The 20720-nt window shown below is 38.6% G+C and overlaps 1 protein-coding gene across 1 annotated transcript in view; it reads left to right on the forward strand.

Annotated features, from left to right (window-relative positions):
* The window catches only part of adam19a (ADAM metallopeptidase domain 19a), a 142087-nt gene extending 123560 nt beyond the window's left edge, over nucleotides 1-18527 (forward strand). Inside the window, exons 18-23 of the mRNA XM_087789723.1 lie at nucleotides 8064-8172; nucleotides 9025-9166; nucleotides 13387-13486; nucleotides 15442-15684; nucleotides 16714-16919; nucleotides 17908-18527. Of these exons, the coding sequence (XP_087645849.1) occupies nucleotides 8064-8172; nucleotides 9025-9166; nucleotides 13387-13486; nucleotides 15442-15684; nucleotides 16714-16919; nucleotides 17908-17959 (852 nt within the window). The 3' untranslated portion in view covers nucleotides 17960-18527. The remainder of the gene's footprint in view (nucleotides 1-8063; nucleotides 8173-9024; nucleotides 9167-13386; nucleotides 13487-15441; nucleotides 15685-16713; nucleotides 16920-17907) is intronic.
* The last annotated feature ends 2193 nt before the right edge of the window (nucleotides 18528-20720 follow it).

Raw genomic sequence — 20720 nt, forward strand, 5'->3', positions numbered from 1 at the left:
TACAGCCGGCTTCTAGAAAGCCTTCGCTGTTTTTTTCAGGCTCAACAGAGTTCAACAGAGAAAAAAACGACATCCAAGAAACCACCATCTTGTGTCCTTTGGTAACATCCTCTGAAACCAGGAAGGGTTTTTATAAAATCAGAAAAAACTCTTCTTTTTCATATTATTACTGGACTTTTTGAGGAAAAAAAAAAAAATCTGAAAAAGTTGCACCGTAGTATAGGGGTCCTTTTTTTGCACCACAGGCAGGTTACGTGTCAGGATTAAAAAACTACCACTACTAAGTGCATTCAAAACATAATGCTGAATCAGCAAGAGCTAAACTGGTTACAACAAGATCTAGGTATATTTGATTGTATGCAGATGATGGTGTTCTTTATGTGTGCTCCTAGCGTTTAGAGACTTTGTGCCAATGTGTTCATTTATTGTTTTAGCATTATTTATATGGACAATGAAACTAGTCAAGAGTCACATGCTCATGTTATTTAAGAGGAAAGCTGGTCCCTTTTTCACATTGAAACCCATTTTAGGCAGTAATAATCAATTGAACAGAATATAAATATATTTTTCTTCCTGTGCGGCCCAGTAACAGATGTCTGCTGGACCCGATACCGGTCCCCATACCAGGGATTGGGGACCACTGCCGTAGTGGCTCTATTATATAAAATTTGCTTTACTCTGGGTTCACAAGATCATTATAAATATTAGATTACAGCTGAAACAGCAACACAAACACAGTTTTAAGATCTCAGATATCTATTGTTCTCTTCCAAATCTTCCCATCTCCAACTGAAAGACCAACTCCCATTTGCACCTGTGATGAAAGAAACAGGTGATCAATTTTAAATCAACTTTATTTGTAGATGACAATGTAAAATAAAAACAATTATCACTTTTTAAATCTAGATTTAAGTTGGATCAGATATGTTTCCCTGAATAATGGTACAACAATACTTCTGTAGTTAGATTAAGACATCTGGTTAATGAAGTATTTAGTGGAAGTAAATCACGTTCATTCCCAGGATCCAGACTCTATTTTTGCAGAAAACAAGAACGGTTTACGTGCTTTAGTTATTTTTGAATCTTGGAGGAATCTTCCGAGAGAAGTCTGGCCGTAATCCACACAATAATAGAGTTTACAGCTAATCCTGTGTTGAATATGCATCTTCATTATTATTATCATTACAGATGTTTTTACCCTCAGTGTTTGTCCACGTCCATTTTATTTCTCTTACATTTCCTGTAACTGCAGGTGATAGAGTTATCGATCGTCTCTGTCTCACCAGGTTCTTAATAGTGGTCTCAAAAAGGGATCACAATTATCGTCTCCCCTATCATTTTCTGCTTCTGTAATGATACATATGACACACATGGAACATATTCTCACAGCACATCACTCAGAGGTTGATTGACAGCGCAGAATTTGATCTAAATTATTGTTAATGTTCTTCAACTCCAGCGAGTGATGGGGAATATTATTTGAGTACTTTCTGTCTTAGTATCGATTACGGTCTGGGCTCAAAGCTCAATCCATCACAAACTGTGTTGATACATGAAATTGAAGCGCCGGTTGCAGTATCTCTGAATGTCGCCAATATAATGCTCACAGATACGTTTATTTGCTTTGATTTTCCAAGGACTTTATCTACAGATAAATTTAAGACCAGAAATAGTTTTAATTTCAATCGTATAAAAAAAGGGATAAGACTAAGAAAAATACAATAGAATATTTAAAATCTACATTTTGGCCTTAAATCAAATAGTATTTGTTTTTCTCACGCTTATATTGACCCATTTAATACTAAATATTGATCTTTTCATGATAATAAACATTGCTCCGGTTTTGCTAAATCTATTAAATCACGGAAGGCCTGATGCAATATTAACCAATCAGAAGCAACAAAAGGCGGGTCTAGCTGTCATTGTCTAACGCCGTCACTCTTGAGCCAAACTGGAGAGTTCTCTCTAAACTTCAAGGTAAATTCCCCAAATCCCATTAAATAGGAGGAAATAAACGCTTGGCTTTTAAATTTAGAACATTTAATCAGTTGAGTCTACCTTGTAATCCTTTACTATGTCGGTCATACTTTATAATGTTTAAATCCATGTTTGCTAATCCTTTTTTATTATTATTTGATCATTCATCTTTTTCTATATCCATTGATTGTTTGTAATTTAGATTTTCAGCAAATTGAAAGGTTTAAGATTTTGAATACATAACTTTAAATGCATTGATAATTAAAACATAATATTTCAGCCATGACTCTTGTCAACTTCAAAGATGACAGGTTTATGAAGCTATAAATCAATATTTATCCACAATCGATGACTGCCATTGATCTAGAGGATGTAGACTAATATCAATAACATATCACAACAATTCAATCTAGACTTGTTGAGCAATAATTAACTAAATCATATATTTTTTAAACTTCATATGTGTGTGAAGAATGCTGATGAGATATGAAATTACCAGTAGTCAATTGAATAAACTTCTCTTTTGGGTTTATATACTTGTAAATCTGACACTGAAGGAGTCAGTGCCTCAGCAACCATGGACCTCAGGTCACTGGTCTGGTGGCTCATGGGAACTCTTCCTGTTCACCCCTGATTAAGAGAAGCTGTACGACGGTTAAATAACACCAAAGCATCAGGACTTTCCCTGCCTGTGCGTCTCCAGCTCGGCCCAGAATGAATGCGTCTCTTTGCTGTTTCCACCCGCAGCGTTTGAGAAAGCCTTGAATTTCACACCTCAGCTCTTTGTTTACCCTGTCAACTCTTTTAAAGAATGGGCCCTGCTCTCGCCCGGCATTTTTGTTTGATTAGAAATATAGAAGAGAACAGAGTGAGTCAGATACTGCCTCTCGTCCTGTAATCCGTGTCTCTCGCCGTCCTCGCTCTACTCTGTTTGTTCCCTCGCTTCTCTTGTGGCGTCAGCACTATTAGAAGTAGCTGGGAGTCAGGATTAGCGGCTGTGATGTCGGCTCCCCTCTCGGCTCTCTCTGAGTTTGTTTTAGTGTTTGTTATGACTGCAAATAGGCAAGAATAATGACCTGTGAAATGACTTAAATTCAGGCTAAAACCTTGTTTATGGGACATTTTATGAGACAAAGCAGTTGTGGATCTGTTCAGCAAGATTGCAACTCTCTCTTATAATCATCTACTGCTGCGTGTGCATGCAAGTGTGTCTTATTTTATTATTTTAATCACATGAAGTTTTTATTTCAGGGAATTAGAATTCTGTTATAAGAGCTTTATAAAGTTTCAAATGGTTCAACCAGGCTGTTAATTTACACCCGTATAATTTTTTGCCAACATTGTTGCAGAACTTAAAATAAAACATAACAAAACACTACTTTGTGCAAAGAGAAAAAGTTATTTCAACTTTTGAGTTTAGTGCATCTTAAGTTTAGTGCAGCTTTTTGACAACTTGAAAAACATCTACCTCACATATGACTACTCTGTGTTGTTGATTAGTAAATAAATAAGTAACGGTTATTTGTAAAGCACCTTTCTAGACCAGGGTCACAAAGCCCTTGAACAATCAAAACCAATACACATTTAAAAAATACATACAAATTTAAAAACTCTAAAAGACAACATAAAACAAACACAGAAGTTGTGGTTTGTATATTGCTCTCCAGAAAGAACCGTCCAGAATACATGTGAAACGATGATTTGCAGTTATTACTTCATAAAGTCCTCCCTCGTCTAAAATCTGGACGAACGAGAGGTTACAAGAGTGAAGCCCATTAAAAATCAACGATTAACCTAATATAAAAGCTACAAATTCTGCATAAATGCCAACCACATCTTTGCATTTATGTGAAATGAATAGGATAAAACACAAATAACTGCTAGATGCTTTGTTTTCATGAGTTTGTACCAGAAGTTACCAACAGGTGAAAACATTAACGTACCTAGTTAGAGAAATCTAACATTAAAATACCACATCATGTGATAAAATTGTCCCAAGTTGTACTTTTCAGTTTGAAATTGAACCATAAACCTTTAGATTCTCGCAATAAAAGTGCTCTAAGGAAGGTAAAAGACATTAAACCCTATGATAAAGTCTCTCTCAGTTGAGGCGCGGCTGCAGAGATTTGTGATTTAAATATTAAACTGAGTTTTTTTATTGAATTCCATGTGCACTGTTTAGCCCCGGAGTTCTTGTTATGGAAATGATTCTCAGATCCATTGTTTTTTGCTGTGAGCCACAAAAACCAATCAGCATCGCAGTGATAAAACACACCCTGTGTTTTCTCCGTCTGGTTCGCCCCGACATCCCTCAATAATAATTCATGAGGAAATTTAAAATGATGTTCCTCAAGAGCAGAGCTTCACTTGGTTCTCGGTGCAGGATCAAGTTTCTTAGGAAGTATCTAATGAGTCCATTTAAGAGCTAATTGAAGGCGTCCCGCCTGAAGAATGATTCGCTCTCGCGGTGGTCACAGATAAGTGTGTGTGTGATGATGAGATTCCGTGTCGGCCGTGAGCGCGCCTGCTAGCACTTACTTAGTGTTGACGTGCCTCGCCAGGTGACATTTAGCTCAGTGTGCATGTGTGTCTTTGTGACGTCCAATGACTCTGTGACGCTGAGCTGATGTTAAAGTGGAGAAAGGACTTTTCTTCAGCAGCAGGTGTTGGATGACAACAGAAGTGTCAGCTGTGCTGTTGAAGAGCTTGTTTCACTGTCGCCTCGTGAGACCCTGTCATGGGGGGGTCAGCAGACGGACTGGGTGGGTCAGTCTTGTGTCTGTTGGTTCTGGACGGGCGGAGCATCAGGTTGAGTGGAGGCTCATCTTTGTTGGTCAGAATAAGGAGGAGTGAAGAGTACAAGGACACGGCAGGATGTCGGTCAGAGCTCCAACTGTAGTGTTTGATCATTCTGACTCTAGTTCAGATGAGTATTAAAACTTGACACAATATCAGCACCAGGTTTGACTTCAATGGTAGTAACCTGACTGTTAGGCAGTCCATGTTTTACTTTTTAGTTCATTTGTGGTAATAAAAGTTAAGATATTCAACATTTAAAGATAGGTGTCAGTGATTTGTGAAGATCTCTGGACTGGAACTCAGCCTCAAATTAAAACTGACAGAATACTAAGAATAAGAACTGTTGTTTTTATTTTGCTAAATAAATTAAATTAGCACAATTTAAGTTCATGCATATTTTTAAAGCTTTATTTAATAAAACATAAATAATACAGATGCCTACTTCCTGAGGTGTCAAACTCCGACCCAGCTCAAGTAGAAGAACTCACATCTCTCCGGTCCTTCTAACTCTTCACTGGCTTCCAGTTTCTTTCAGGATCAACTTTAAAATTCTGGTTCTTACTTTCAGATCTGTTCATGGTCAGGCTCCTCCTTACATCACTGATCTGATCCAGCCTTACACCCCAGCTCGGGCTCTGAGGTCTGTGGATCAGAATCTACTTATGGTTCCTCGCACACGGTTCAGGACCAGAGGAGAGAAATCTTTTCAGGCTGTTGCTCCTAAACTTTGGAACGATCTTCCTCTCTCTTCGCGCTTGATGGAGTCTACTGACTCCTTTAAGAAACATCTTAAGACGTTTCTATTTGTTCAGGCTTTTCCTTGAATTTCTCGAACTCCTGTGTTGTTCTCAGTATTATCTTGATCTTTAAAGTATGTACTTTTTTGAGTATTGTTTGATTGTTTAAGCGCTTTGTGACCCTGGTCTCGAAAAGCGCTATATAAATAAATATGACTTACTTACTTACTTACCATTGAACCACTTTAGCTTTTACCTTCTATTTAACACTAGTTAAAGGTTTGGTTGTGACACTATCTGGATCATTAAGATGAACCTATATGATTACAGATGAATATCTAAGATTAGTGATATAGATTAATAGAATATATATTATAGACTCATATTATATATATATATATTTATATATATATATATATATATATATATATATAGTATATTAATCAGAAAAACTCATTATAGATATAGATGAATGATATATATATTAAAGATTATATAATTTAGAGATCAATCAATAATATTATAGATACACAAATAAGATAACAGATTCAATACAATTATTGATTAATCAATAATGAATCTGGAAAATGCAGGAGGGAAGAAATGAAAGCAAATGGAAGTTTGTGCTAAAAGAAGAAAAAAATCTTGTGGAAAGAAGAACAATTTTGTTGTTACTGCTGTCTTTATCTCCTTATTTTGTAAATGTTTAGAGGCTAAATCCAAATCTAAAATACATTATTTATCTTGGACAGACATTTTCAAGGCCTGAAGAAACTTTCTATCCCAGAGATGTTTTGTAAACCAGAGTGAAGAAACTCAATGCAGAGACAAGCACACCTGCCTCCTCATGAGATGCAAAACCCTTCAATCGACTTCTTATTAGCAGAGAAGCAGAAGGTTGGACCTTTGAGTCGATACAGGTCATGATCATTTGTGCAGATAGCTTAGCTTTTTTTTTCATCACAATGAGTCGGTCAGTATAAGTGCTTTTAGGAGAGGCAGAGCTAATGATGACATCCTGTCAAATGAATGTATTAAAAGTAATATTAATATTTATCTTTATGTATGAGCCATTTCTAACATTATACAGTCATTTGCATAGATCCCGTTCAAATACAGGGTAAAATACGAGCTGCAGCGTTTCTGAATGTGTAATCCATCTCAGACTGTGTTGATGAATGAACTGAGCGCCTGTTGCTGAATCTCTGCATATGATGATTTCTCACCAACTAATGTCTTTAACCATTTCAGTTTAATGTGAAAGTGACATATTAAGTTTTGCCGAAGGGACATAAACCGCAGTGGAAGGCACAGGGTGAGGTAGACAGTACTCTGCTGCACAGAAGGGGGCGCACACGAGCCAGACAGATGCTTGTTCTTCTTTCCAGGACAGCATGTTTACTGCTGCCCGTCTTTTTGTTTTGCTCTGTCTGTGAAATTAAGAATTATTTTAATATCACATTGGATACATTATACATAATTGTATACATTACAGTATACATTATATATACATATAATATACAATATATTGCATATTACATTTCTTAAAACTAGACATCCAGTCGAATATATCCATATGAGGATATATCGCAATATTGTTTTTATACTTATACAATACACTTCTGTTATACTGTATGATATTCAGCAGCTCTGTTTTCATTTTTTAAAGTTTGTTAAAGTTTTTTATTAATTTATTCTGGCTTGCAAATCATAATGTAACATCTACAATATATATCGTAGTCAATATATCCCCTGCAAATAAAGGAAAATCATGTAATATCCCACTGATGACTTAGAACGAGAGGATACATTTGACTACAGCAGCTTTTGAAGCTGATGTTTGGACCTATTTGGGTTTTTTAACAAATGAAAGCAGTTACGACTTTGTCAAGAGTCATATGGTCTGTAAATTTGTCAAAGCTAGAGTCAAGTACTCGGACAATACCACACATATCCTTGTTACTACAATATCGCAATTTATACATATTGTATTCTTGCCAATACTCTACCCTGCTACAAACAACCGAACAGAAGATGACCCAAATTGATAACATTTTATAAACAACAGAATATTTAAATAACAGTCCAAATTAAAATGTGTGTTTCGTACTGTTTGTTTGTACTGTAACTGTAGCGACCGACGAGCCCGCTCGTGGGACCAGCATAGTCCCGCTGTGCATCATGGGTCCTATCAAAGTTGCTCCTGCCGCTCATGAAGAGCACCTGCTTTTATCAGAGCAGACAAATATGAAACTTGGTCATACCTGGTTGCAGATTGTCATGATTCTGTCACTTGTGTTTTGTGAATTGTAGAATTGTGACAGAACATGGAGGATGAACAGCTAATGTTGACGAGTCAGTGCCTCGCCTTCCATGACCGGAGCATTAACATTTAAACTGCAGTGGAAGATAATTGTGTCACTCATAGCTGTAACTCGACAACATAAAGGCAACAATCTTTGTTGATATGAACATAAGTGACAGATTTAAAGAGATAAAGAAAATAAATTGTCACATCATCAGTTCATTCTGGTTTTGTTTACCTCACAGGTGTGCAACAGTAACGGGAACTGTCACTGCAACCGTGGCTGGGCTCCGCCCTTCTGCGAGAAACCCGGGCTCGGAGGAAGTGTGGACAGTGGGCCGATCCAATACCACAGTGAGTGACACACTACAAAACCTGTATTAACAAGTGTGATTCTAGTGATTCTGTCCCTGGGGAAGCCTTGTGATTTCAAAATATAGGCAGTTTAGCATCACACAGAATTTACAAAAACAAGTGGAGTGATCAGCAGAGGTCTGTGAAGTCGGTGCAGAACAGAACTTTTAATCATTTTAAATATATTTTTCAAGATTATATCATAAAGCTGGTAGACTGTCTGGTGACGGCAGCTGGATTGAATATTGTCTGTTCTGTAGTAGGACCGCACAAACACACAGCACATGCTTCCCTGCTCAAAAACTCCTGAACAATTGGTTAAATTCCGAAGGTTATTAGAAGCAGAAAATGAGAGCTTTCCAACAAAAAATACATGATAAAAGGTTTAATCAATTGACAGAACACTGGATAAAAAGTTTACTATTGTAAAAATGTTAAATAGTTTTGTGTTTCTTTTTCAATTGAAACCATTGTTACACATTGTAATCCCATCATAGTATCAAAGGTTATTCAAAATTGTTCTTTCCTTCAGCGAGGGTCTGAGCATGTGACAAAAAGATAGACGTTCAACTGATACACTAACAAACACACTTGTTCAACATGAAGTCGAATACACGTCCGACATTTAAAATTTGTTCTAAGTGGTTCAATGACACTCTGTCACTGCCGGTATTGATTCGAGTGGCAGCGAGTTGGTCCGACTGTCACTTTTATTGCCGCCTAAATGATGGTTTGAGATCGAGAGAACGAGCGCAAGAAGAGGGAGAGATCCGTTCAGCTGCGCCATGATTAACACACACACTCCATAGCTGCACTCATGAGAGCACATTTGTCTGGATTCTGTGTCTCCAGGTCAGGTGGGGTTGGTGGTGGGACTTCTGTTTGCCTTCTTGGTGGTCCTGCCAGCCGTGCTGCTGCTCTTCTACTGCTACAGGATCAAGACGTCCTACTTTCACAAGTGGCTGTCCCAGCGGGAGAAGAACAAGAAGAACAAGTAGGTCCAGAACAACCTGGTAGAGACAGTGAAATCTGAATTGATTTATATTGAAAAGAAATAATAAGTTAAATATTTTGGAACAAACCATACATTTGTCTTTTAGCAAAAAATGTTGTGGGTTTAAATCCCACTTGATGCAACACTGACGTCGGTCCTTTCTATTCTGAGATGATATGATCTCGCCTCGATGGGTTGATCTGGTTTCCTTCCACAGTTCAGAAACACACACAGACGAATTGATGATTCTAACTTGCTCCTAGATGTGAGTGACCCCTGAGACTCCATGAAGGGAGAAAACTAAACAAGAAATGTGCTTGTGAAGAGCTTCAGATGCAACTTTGATAGGATTTAATAAAATACTAGTTGGTGGTTTGAATAAAAGATACTGACAAACGGAGCTTCAAGGTGACGGCAGAAGAAGAGGAAAAGAAAGTTCAACGCAGCTTCTCCGAAAGCTGATCGATGTGTGAACCAGGATGCCCTCTCTCTCTCCGTCAACACCGGTTTCATACTTCATCCCGCCTCCCTCAGAACCCACAAACCAAATCCACGTTCCCCCTAAACCTGGAGGAAGATTTAAACGTGCTGTCATAAACCCTGCCAAGATTCACCACCTCATCATGGCAGCCTCACCAAAACCGCCTCGTGCAGTAACTTTCAAAAGCACAGAGTGTCTGGAGAGATTCCAGTCTTCCAAGAGCCTCGACCTCCTAAATGAGGGCACAGAGTAAAAGAGATGAAGCTGGACCTCCAAGGGATTGTACAGTAACTGCTGCTCCACCAGACAAAAGGCTGGAAGGAGAATAATATGGAAAATGGAGCTGCCATGTTGATTGAAAAGTTTCTTAATGACACCAGCTGCTGGTGAATTACATTTTCTGGTCTTGTTCCAGCAGAGAGGGTTCATTCCCCGTTCAACAATGGAACGACTATCTCAGGGAGTGAGTGGCTGGAGAAATGTTCTTTAGTCCGGCACAGTAGTGCGTCACGTACCGAGCGATCAATAAAGTTCTATCTCTCTAGAAATCATGATCAGAAAGTGATGGATTGGCATTAAGTTTAGTTGACATGTGTCTGAAAAGAAGTCAACACAAATACATTTCATCACTTTTTATAAAAGAGGAACGACCTTGTAGCTTACTGTTAGAGTAGATGTCGACTTACTTACATACTTTTCTTTTTGGATTAAATGTTTTAAAAGATTCCAGGAGGGAAGTGTTGGTGAACGTGTGAGGACCTTAAGTGATAGTTAATCTAAATTCTAACTTAAACTCATGTTCTACTCACGCTCATGACGACTAATAGTTGGGATTATTTTCAGGGTAATCTGTTACTTTTTAGAGTTATAGACAAAAATGTTTGTTTATTTTATTGTAGCGACTGGAGCTCAGTTGTCTTCATCTTCGTCGTTGTCCAAAAAGACACATAAAAACATCCAAATACCTCCATACTGCTCGTCTGTAACGTCTATCTTGTACTGAAGCCTCAACACCAGGAATTATAAATATAGTTTATGGTTTATAGTTTAATTAGGTTTGAACTAGATAAAATAATAATAATAAATCATTTAATTCACAACTAACATATTTTTGGGGTTGCAATTAAACTTCCCACCGCTAGATGGCAAAGGCTAAAGGAGAAATAAAATCCGGCAAGATCCTACCAATGACTGAGGACAAGAGGATACAGTCAACTCCAGCAGCTCTTTAAGTTGATGTTTGGACATCAACTTCATAATTCCTCGTGTTGAGGCTTCATTCAAGATAGACTTTACAGACGAGCAGCACGGAGGTATTTGGATGTTTTCAAGTATCCTTTTGGACGTAGATGAAGACGACGACAACTGAGCATCAGTAGCTTGATTAAAATGAACTTACATTTTTGACATAAACTCTATAAAGTAACAGATTACTCTGAAAATACCCTTAGGTTGTGAGGGCGAGTAAATTCTCATTCATTAGTCATTAGCTCTGAACTCCTCTTTCGTCTCAAACACCTTATGGAAGATTTCCATCCATATGTCTATACTGGGCAGTAGTCTAGTCCAAGAGAACCTAAATTACTCTTTCGTAGGGTCTCTTGATGATGTCAAGGGGTACCCAGGAATACACAGACCATAATCTTTGTAAACATCCCTGTGTCTCTTTCAGCTGGACATTCATGTCCTCTCTTCTGACCTTGTTGACTAGTCCAGTAGAGGTTCTTCTCTGACCATCTCCATATTTCTTTACTTACTATGAATGATCCCTGGCTAGCTTTGAATGTATGTTCAGAAAATGTTTAGCCCTGAATGTGTCAGGTTTCTAATAGAATGTTCTACAGTTCACTAACAAACAAATCCAAAAAGTATTCATGAACCATCCGTTCCACCTCATTCTAGCGCCGTTACAGCATTTAAGCTACATCAACACCTTTTCTGTCTTAACACAAGCGTCTAGTCAGCACTTCTGTAAGTTTCTTTAGAGTGTGGTTTCCAGCCAAATCAAATATTCACCTCCAGTAGCTCTCGATCATTACAAACAACAGCACTTTTGCCATGTTGGCACATTATAATAGCACGTCGGCCATGTTGGTGCTCAGATTACAGCAGCACTTACTTTTCATTCTCACTTATAACGTCGGGAATGAACACCATGCTTCACTCACACCCTCTTTTTGTTTTATCACTCTTGCCCTCTGACACTCTGCAACGACTCCGAGCATCATTAGGCGAGAATCATATCAGCCGACTAGCGTCGGCACTGGGCCAAATTGACCTCTCAGCTGCTACTGCATCTCTGCTACTTCATCCACTCGAGCCACTAATCAAGTCAGCAGCGACTTCCTACTTCTTTGCAACTTTAGAAGACGTACGCACTTTAGCCAACAGTGGCCCATATGGTGCTCCGCTTGACTCAGCCTCTTTTGGAATATTGACACTTCAGCAGATGCTAATGTCCAACTGTGAAATAAATTGAACCGGTTTTTAGCTGCATCAATCATTGTTGTGTAAAAGTTCAGCATGAATATTTAAAACATGAACCTGAAATCGGCCCACTTCCCTGAAGGTAACCTTATTACCCTCTTAACAATATCAAAATGTAGTTGGGGTGTACACTTGGTAGCCTAGCTAGCTTAACTAAAATAAATATATAACTGCTGGCTAGCTAGTTATTTCACTACCCTGTACAACTTTGATGATTAGAATCAAAATAATAATTCTGTATAACATTAGGACCACTTATATGATAGGAACATATACAAAGTTAGATCATCTTTTAGCTTAATATCTTCAACTAATGTAAAAAAAACCAACTCTCCTGACACATTTCATTTCAAATGTTGTCTTCCTCATCATGACCATGTTTTGAAATTAGCACTTTATAAAGTTCTTCCCCGTCTGAAATGACGGCGAACCAGTGGTTACGAGAGCAGAGTTCCTTATGAAGTTATAATGGCTTCCCTTCTCCTTCAGCCAGCTGTAATCACACCCCGCTTTACTTATACAACGAGTCCCTTGGAGGTGGAGACTTCCAGGGTTGATGACACGCGGTGACAAACAGTGATGTTGACTAATCACAGTAGAGTGGCCGTGGTTTGGTAAACAGGATTAGCCAGAAGAAAGTGTTTTCAGTGGGCGGGGCTTAAGATCATTTACTAATTCGAATATTTCGATGAAAAGAGAGTTTTGTACAAACAGACAAACATACTGACGATACAATAGAGTCCAACATCTATTTAAGACACACTTAAATCAACACATTAGTTGATCTTTAAACTACTTTAGCATTGTATTAACTGAATGTTTGCTGTCAAGTTGTTAAAGCTTGAAAAGAATCAGGGGGAGTTGTTTTGTTCTCTGGTGATTCTAAATATAGAGCAATAATGTCCCGGTGTTATCAGGAGACACTGGTGTAATGTGTCCTCATCAGCCAGCGTTCATCCACAGACGGTCCTGTCACACCCTGATGACGTGGATCATGATCGTAGGTCAGACTTGGTTGATGGTTTCAGCTTGGGTTCAGCCCGACAGCCTCGTCGGACACCTGCGCCCCGAACCTGACCAATGCATTCACCTGTCAGCTCCACTTTCCTCCGTCACCACGTGGGATGAGAAACTACTCGTCGACTTCCTTTCCAGCCGGGGGTCAGGAAACAAAATCGATGCCAGATAGAAAAGAAGAAGAGCAACTGTAGCGAGTATTTTTGATCATTTCTCCTTCTCTTGCTGCTCACAGGGCAGAGGCGGCGCTGGAGAACGGCAAGAACGGACATCTGAACCCTGCCTTCCACCTGAAGGTGGTCGCCCCACTCCACAAGACCAGCGTTCAGAAGGGGGTGAGAACGATGGCGGGGGCGCTGCATGCGCTACTTTTCTGCGAGAAGTGAATAATGGAGCCAGAATGAAGTTGACCTTCACATTAAAAGCCTCGTATCGACGGGAGCTCGTTATGAGGAACGAGAGTTTAAAGCCTTCCCACACAAAAGTCAGACGCTTACGAAGTTCACTTTCACTTCTTTATGGTTTTTATGTCCTTGTTCTAAACAGACTCCCAACAATTAACTAACTGAGAGTCAAAACCGTCTCAGGACCAACAAAGAAATAATGGATTAAATTAAATTCCATTTGTAACTTGAGAGAGAACATAGTTCATACAAAAGTTTCATCAATTTGATGGTGAGGGTTGATCACTACACCCTTTGCTACTCCTCATTAAAGCTAGGGGGCACTGTGGAGTGAAGCTCCTCACTGTGGTCCGTTTTATGAAACTGGTGCCACTTCAACTTTGACTTTGTATGTCAAAGCAAATGTTTTTTAATTAACTGTAAGAAAAGCTACTGTGGTGGTTTGTTCCGATGAACAGACCCTTCCCCAGTCTCGATAGCTGGTGGTGGTTAAGACACAGGCATGAGTTTAAGAGATAATGCTTGTTTAGTGAAATATGCAAAAGTCAGAGAAACAATTTAAATTATCTTGGGTTCTTAGCAAAGCAGAGAACTATCGCAGAGACGACTTTAAGAGCCAAGCGCAAAGTTCTAACAAAATGGCAGACCTTTTTTTAGTATGAATATTCAGGTAAACACCTCTAGTCATTTCTGTCTGTCTTCAATTGTCGTCTAAGATGGCTGTGCCACATGGTCGTTGTGGAAAATTACCGCAGTTGATGTCTTCTACAGAGAATCTGTTTATCAGTTGACTTACGCAGATGTCTGTCTTTGAGCAGAGACTAGCTGAGTGTAGGCTTGACCTGACCTGAAGAATAGCTGAGCACATGGATTTTATTTAATATGAATCAGTTAATCAAGTGATCATTTGAAATCTCTGTTAAATCTAGATGATTTATTACAGTAAAATTGTCATTTCTCCAAACTACACTGTGATCAGTTAGCTAAGCTAGCAAGTATAGCATTTACATTTATTTTACTTTACATTAAAGATTGAAAATAAATGTTCTCCTATACCCAATAAATGATATTATTTTTTGTGTTTAATTGAGTGTGTGTATTCACCTCAAGAAACTATATAAAACTGTGGCACTGACATAAATCAAGATCTTGTATTTTTTATAATACATTTTAAAAAGTAAATACAATATCTAGGAAATATATTTAATAATCAGATGAAATGAGAAATCTGAGTCAATGCGTGGAGCTTCTATTTAAGATGTGTAGATGTATGTTTAATAACCATGTTGGATCCTTCTAGATACATTTTCAACACAATATTTTTAGAGCTTGTGAAATGGACACAAAATGCATCAGTTTCCTGAACCATTGGTGTGAAACAAGATCCACCATGAGTAGAACACAATACATCAAATAGCATCAATAAACCTGAGGTTAGCTCTCTACTCTATCCCTAATAAAACAAGTGTAACTGCCAGAGCTCGTGTGCGACAGCATCTGCAGACTCTTCGGTCTGTAAAATACAACTTCATGAAGTAAAGTCAGAGGAAAGAAAGTTTTTATGTTGAAGTTGCTGCGCTGCAGTGCTTGAATTATACCCATTCAGTGCCAAGGTTGAACACCAACGACACATTTGTTTGTGTCAGATGTAAAGAGGAAGAAAGTTGCTGCAAGATTTTATATAAGGTCGTCTGGCCGAGAATGTGCAGCATGTCATGGAGAGATTTGAGACGTCCATCTTAAAAATGACAATAGTTCTGGACCTGGAGAGAAAATAATCTCACTGAGAGCTACAGTGCAAAGGATTGTGGGATGCATGAAAATTAAAAAGTAAACAAACAAGAATTGAGTTAGAGAATAAACCACTTTCACTCTTTTTCTTTCAGCTTTCTCACACCAGCAAAGAGGTTCTGCCTCTCAGACCGGCTCCAGTTCCCATGGGTCATCAGCCGGTCAGCGTCGTGAGACCTCTGAGACCTGCCCCGTCACCCCAGTCGGGCCACAAGGCGACCCGCCCGCCTCTACCAGTGGGGAAGCCTCCGGCGGCGCCGTCCAAATCACCCCCAGTGCTGCAGAGACTCAGTCCACCGAGGAAACCTCTGCCTCTCAACCCGACCCGACCCCCACTGGTGAGTCCTCTCGCTCCAGACTGACCCTCAGCTTCTGATGTGGCCACAGACGGGTCAGGAGAGTCCAGAGACAGATCGATCAAACCCTGAGAGATTAATGCTCTGCTCCAGAACCAACTTTCAAAGAATGACTAGTAAATTAAGAAGTAAAACACATTTACCAAAACATGTCTTTAACCTTTGACCTCAATTGAAACCCCTAAAATCAATCGATTTATGCTGTTTGGGTTTTCATTGATTAACCTCTTCACACGTCAAGAGAAAATTATTCAGATCCGATCAAAACCCTTTTGCTGCTTCTCTTGATCGTATATATGATCAATAGAAATGATCAATATCTAATTTTCTCTGCTGTGGCAACATTTGATGGCACTTAAATATTGTTATTACTCTCCAGTGGAATCAAGTGCTTGTATTTTAACACTATGAATCAATATTTGTGGAGGGCAAATATGCAGGATTCAAAATATTATAAATACACAAGGTACCAAACAGTACACTAGTAAATACTGTTTGGAGTCAAGAAATGTGTGCAAAGATTTGAAATAATTTAGGATGATAAATACTCACAATAACGGGACAATAATGTATATACGAATATTAATTTAATTTTAGTAAATGAAAACAAAGGAATAAATATATTATACAGAATTGGAACTTCAAAAAAATGCATTAAAAGAAGGTGATAATTCAGAAAAAACACAGTTAGAAGTGCTGTTGAAAATTAATTTGAAATGCATTTAAAAGTAAATAAAACGACGAATAAATTGTGAAATAGTGAAATAATGGAAAAGTTGGAATAGTGGAAGCAAATGTTGATGTCTGAAGCTTTCCAAATACTAAATACTGTAACATGTCTATTGTTAGTATAATTATTATTATTATTACCTGCATGGACCTGCCCCTCATGGCCAGTCTTCCAACAACAGTTTTCTACAGTCACCTGGGCTGCTGGCACGAGTCGAGTGGAAACTCTACCTCCAGTAGAACCACAGACTAGATCTAATAATTCTGTCTCTCCTCTTCCAGCTGCTGGAGCCAGACCCCAGACCCTCACCCTTCCCCCCTCAGCGACCTTTACCCCTCAGCCCAGCCAGAGGATCGTCCCCGGCCAAGAGTCCGGCTCGCATCACGACCTCCAAACCCTCGCGGGGCCTGCTGGTCATGATGCCGCCCGCCACGGGACTCAGACCCGTGGGCAAAGTCACAGCCATCCCCCCTCTCAGAGCTCTCAGGTGGGTCGATCCCCTACTGCAGGACTAGACCACAGGTGGATACACGAGCACAAACAAACCACAGTATGTTGTGAGATGAGGTGTCGCTCCGAGCTCCCCGCGGCCCTCAGCCGACACTAACAGCTACATTCCTGTGGATGAAAGTACTTTTGTCACTCACAGTTGGAATCACAAGTTTCTGCTCTAAGAACATGAAGTTCTGTTGCCGTGACAGAGAGTCAGCACTTTCCCTGAGGTCACAAACAATCCTGAGCGTGAGAGGAGGCGGCTCGTGCTGCACACAACTGTGTGTGTCAGTGTGTGTGAGTTGTGTACAGATTGCAATGCATGGAGGTCAATTAACAGCACGAGCAGGATTGAAGAGCCTCCTCGTCAGGAAGAGACGCCTTCTTCACATCACTTCAAATAGACTTGAAGACAGAAAACTAATCCAGTTTGTTATTTTTAACACACTTCATCCATCAACTCAAAAGAAAAAGGGATTTTCAGAAGAAGAACTGGGCCAATCAGATTCTCAGAACAGATCACAACAAAGCTGTAAACTAAAAAAACATTAAGTATTAGTCAATAATCAAAGTAAAGAAATAAGCAACAGAACGCACTGATATAAAAGAGACAGGAAAGAATCCAGAAGGTGATTACACCAGTGAAGGTCATACCAGGCAGAACTGTAAGACGAGCTGACGCTGGTTCCTTGTAAGTCCAGCGTATATGAAGGGATGGATGATTGCAGACTTTCAGAAGCCGTGCATCATGAGAAGGTCCAACCACAGACCATAAGCTGTCGGCAAACAAGGAGAAGCAAGGAGAGAAACAGGAAATGACTTCACAATATCAAATGTATCGAGGACACTTTGTTACGTTAGTTAACCAAGAATATAGAATCTAATAATAATTGTCATTTTTGTGTGACGCTAACTAACAAAACATTCAGAGAATGAAAAACTTCAAGGTCGTGTTGCTAACTTCTGATGTGTGTCTCCATCAGACCAGTCCCAGGTGCCAAACCAAACACAGCCTCACAGTCACCACGAAAATGACCTTCTGGACCCTCCCCGGCCGTCCGTGGAGGCGGCGGCTGACGCTCTATTTGCACTAAAGGGACATTAAGCCGGTGAAGCACTGAGCTGTCGCACAGAACCGGACCAGAACCGGATCACGTGTGACTCCTGGACGCCATCCAAACCACCTCGACGCGGATCTGCAGGGACTGTGCAGACTGAGACAAGTGTTCTTGCTGGGGGGAGACGCCCACATTTGCCAAATCAACTTTTCCTTTTTTACTCGTCATTCTTTTTTTTACGCTCTCTGTGTTTTGTAACAACTGTTTACAATTGTTTTTAATAATCACTAGTTTTAATTTTTGTGCCAAAGAGGTTCCTCCATAAGCCGTGTCAGGAAAAGCTTGAAGACTTTGTATTGTTTACCACTTACCTTTAGTTTCTTTTATTTATTGAGTCGTACTTGGGTGGATTCAGATGCCTAACGGGACCGATAATCACTTCGCAGCTTGTTTACATGCTGGAGGACGCGCCTCCATCACTCTTGTACGTCCGATTGTCTTTTGCTGTCTGTCAACTATTGGTACATAAAATAATTTTTACAAAAGTGTCACTAATGGTCTGCTGTGTCACTTTCAACGCAACTCTCTTGTGGCTGGTGAGTTTGAAGGTAGTTTTGTTTCTTTATTTGTCAATCTAAAAAATGAATATAGACATACAGTATATACATAAATAACTGTTTGTATTTAATAATTTACTTTTTTATTGAAACAACTTATTTAAACTATACTTCCTTAGATTTGATTTTACCAACTTTTTTAATTAAGAATATTTCGTTTTGATGGAAGAATTTCACTTTTTGTCTTTTTATTGAAGCAACTTTCTTTATTAAAAACGTTTTTCTTGTTAAAACTACTTTATCATGAATAAAGCAAGTTTTTATTTATTTTAATAAATGAATTCTGGGTTTTATTAAACAAACTTTTTTCATTGAAGCCACATTTTCATTCAAAATATATGGTTATTATTATTTATTTAATATTTAAAAAAATAATGAAAATATTATTGTTTTGATAGAAATTACTTATTGAACTTATTTTGTGAGGCAACTTTTCTTTTTATTGAAAATATTTTTGGTGCTTTTAAACTTTTTAGTTTTGAATGAAGCAATGTTTTCTTTTTTTACTTTTTTTTAATTCAAGCTACTTTTTTATTGAATAGAAAATATAAGTTAATTATAAATTACTATGAGTAACTTTGATCTAAAAAGGTCTAAAAAATGAAGCAGAGATCAAAAATATGATCCAAACATCAGAATATAAAATAGTTCTGAGTTCACTGGGGAGGTTGAGAGACTGATGACCAGCTTTGTTCTTTCCAGCGCAGCTGAGAGTCGGAGGTCAGGATTGTATGTGTTTACATCTGCTGGACAATACTGTGGCGACAAAACAAAAGTCTATGATCAGAGTCTCTTTCATCTTGACTAAGAAACGCACACAAGCCACCATCTGCCAAAACCATCCAGGCTAACTTCCAACAGCATCTCTGGCTCATTTTCTCTGCAGAAGATCACAGCAGCAACAACACATGGAACTCAGGATTCACGTAATCAAGTTTACAAATACTATCCACACTGTAATACTGAAATATAAGAGATTATTTTGAGGAAAACGTATCTTATATGACAAACTGTGAACTCCAGAAAATAATCCTTAAATAATCATTAATCTGCCAATGAAGTGTTTTTCTTGTTCTATTGGAAGATGTTTTTATTGTTAAGAAATAAAGGTCCTATTTTTATCTTCCAGTACCTTGAAATAAGACTTCCTTTAAGACTTATCATGTAAATGTGACTTGAATCAAGTTTAATCAGACAGTTTTTCTTGAGATAAGACTTGATCGTTGCTTGGATTTCAGTGCAATAGTTGAAGATGATGAAGTCAGAACATGCTGCTCAGACAAAATGACTTTATAAAGTAGCTCAAATCAAATGTTCTCAGATAAACAGTGCTCCTGACCACTGCTGCTGCATCAGAACGTGACGTCACTGAGATACTTGGAAGATTTTGATGCAGCAGAGATTAGAGTGAAAGTCACATGAGAAAACATTTTCAATGTGTCCGATGTCTTTCAGGTTCTTAACCAGAAGGACAAAAATACACTTTGAGATGTCTTTGTGTTAAAAAAAATGATATAAAAGTACTTTATATTGATTTAAAACTGTAGTTAATGCGAACATTTTCATTGTTTTTCATTTATGCATTCTTGTCCTATTGCAGCACGAGGGTCAGTTCAGGAAACTGACAACTTTTCAGACTCAGCACAGGATAAAATAATGAAATAAGTTAACACACAAAATAATCAGTAGAATTAGTAGATCATTTAATTATATTCTTAGATAAAACATTAATTTACATCTTATTTATATTTTTTTGATTGTTATTCTGGTGTGATTTTTGATTCTGATCCACAGACCTCAGAGCCCGAGCTGGGGTGTAAGGCTGGATCAGATCACTGATGTAAGGAGGAGCCTGACCATGAATAGATCTGAAAGTAAGAACCAGAAATTTTTCAAGTTGATCCTGAAAGAAACCCGACAGCCAGTGAAGAGGATTGGGGAAATGTGAGTTCTTCTACTAGAGCAGGTCAAAATTCTCAAGTTTTGTATTAACTGCAGGCGAGACAGATCCTTCTTGTTTAGACACCAAAATAAACTGTTACAATAGTCCAGACGAGAAGAAACAAACGGATTACAAGCTCCAGATCCTGCTGTTACAACATTTTTCTTGAGTTTAGAGAT

This window comes from Callionymus lyra, chromosome 4, assembly GCF_982586985.1.
Source record: "Callionymus lyra chromosome 4, fCalLyr1.hap1.1, whole genome shotgun sequence".
NCBI classification, from domain to species: Eukaryota; Metazoa; Chordata; class Actinopteri; order Syngnathiformes; family Callionymidae; genus Callionymus; species Callionymus lyra.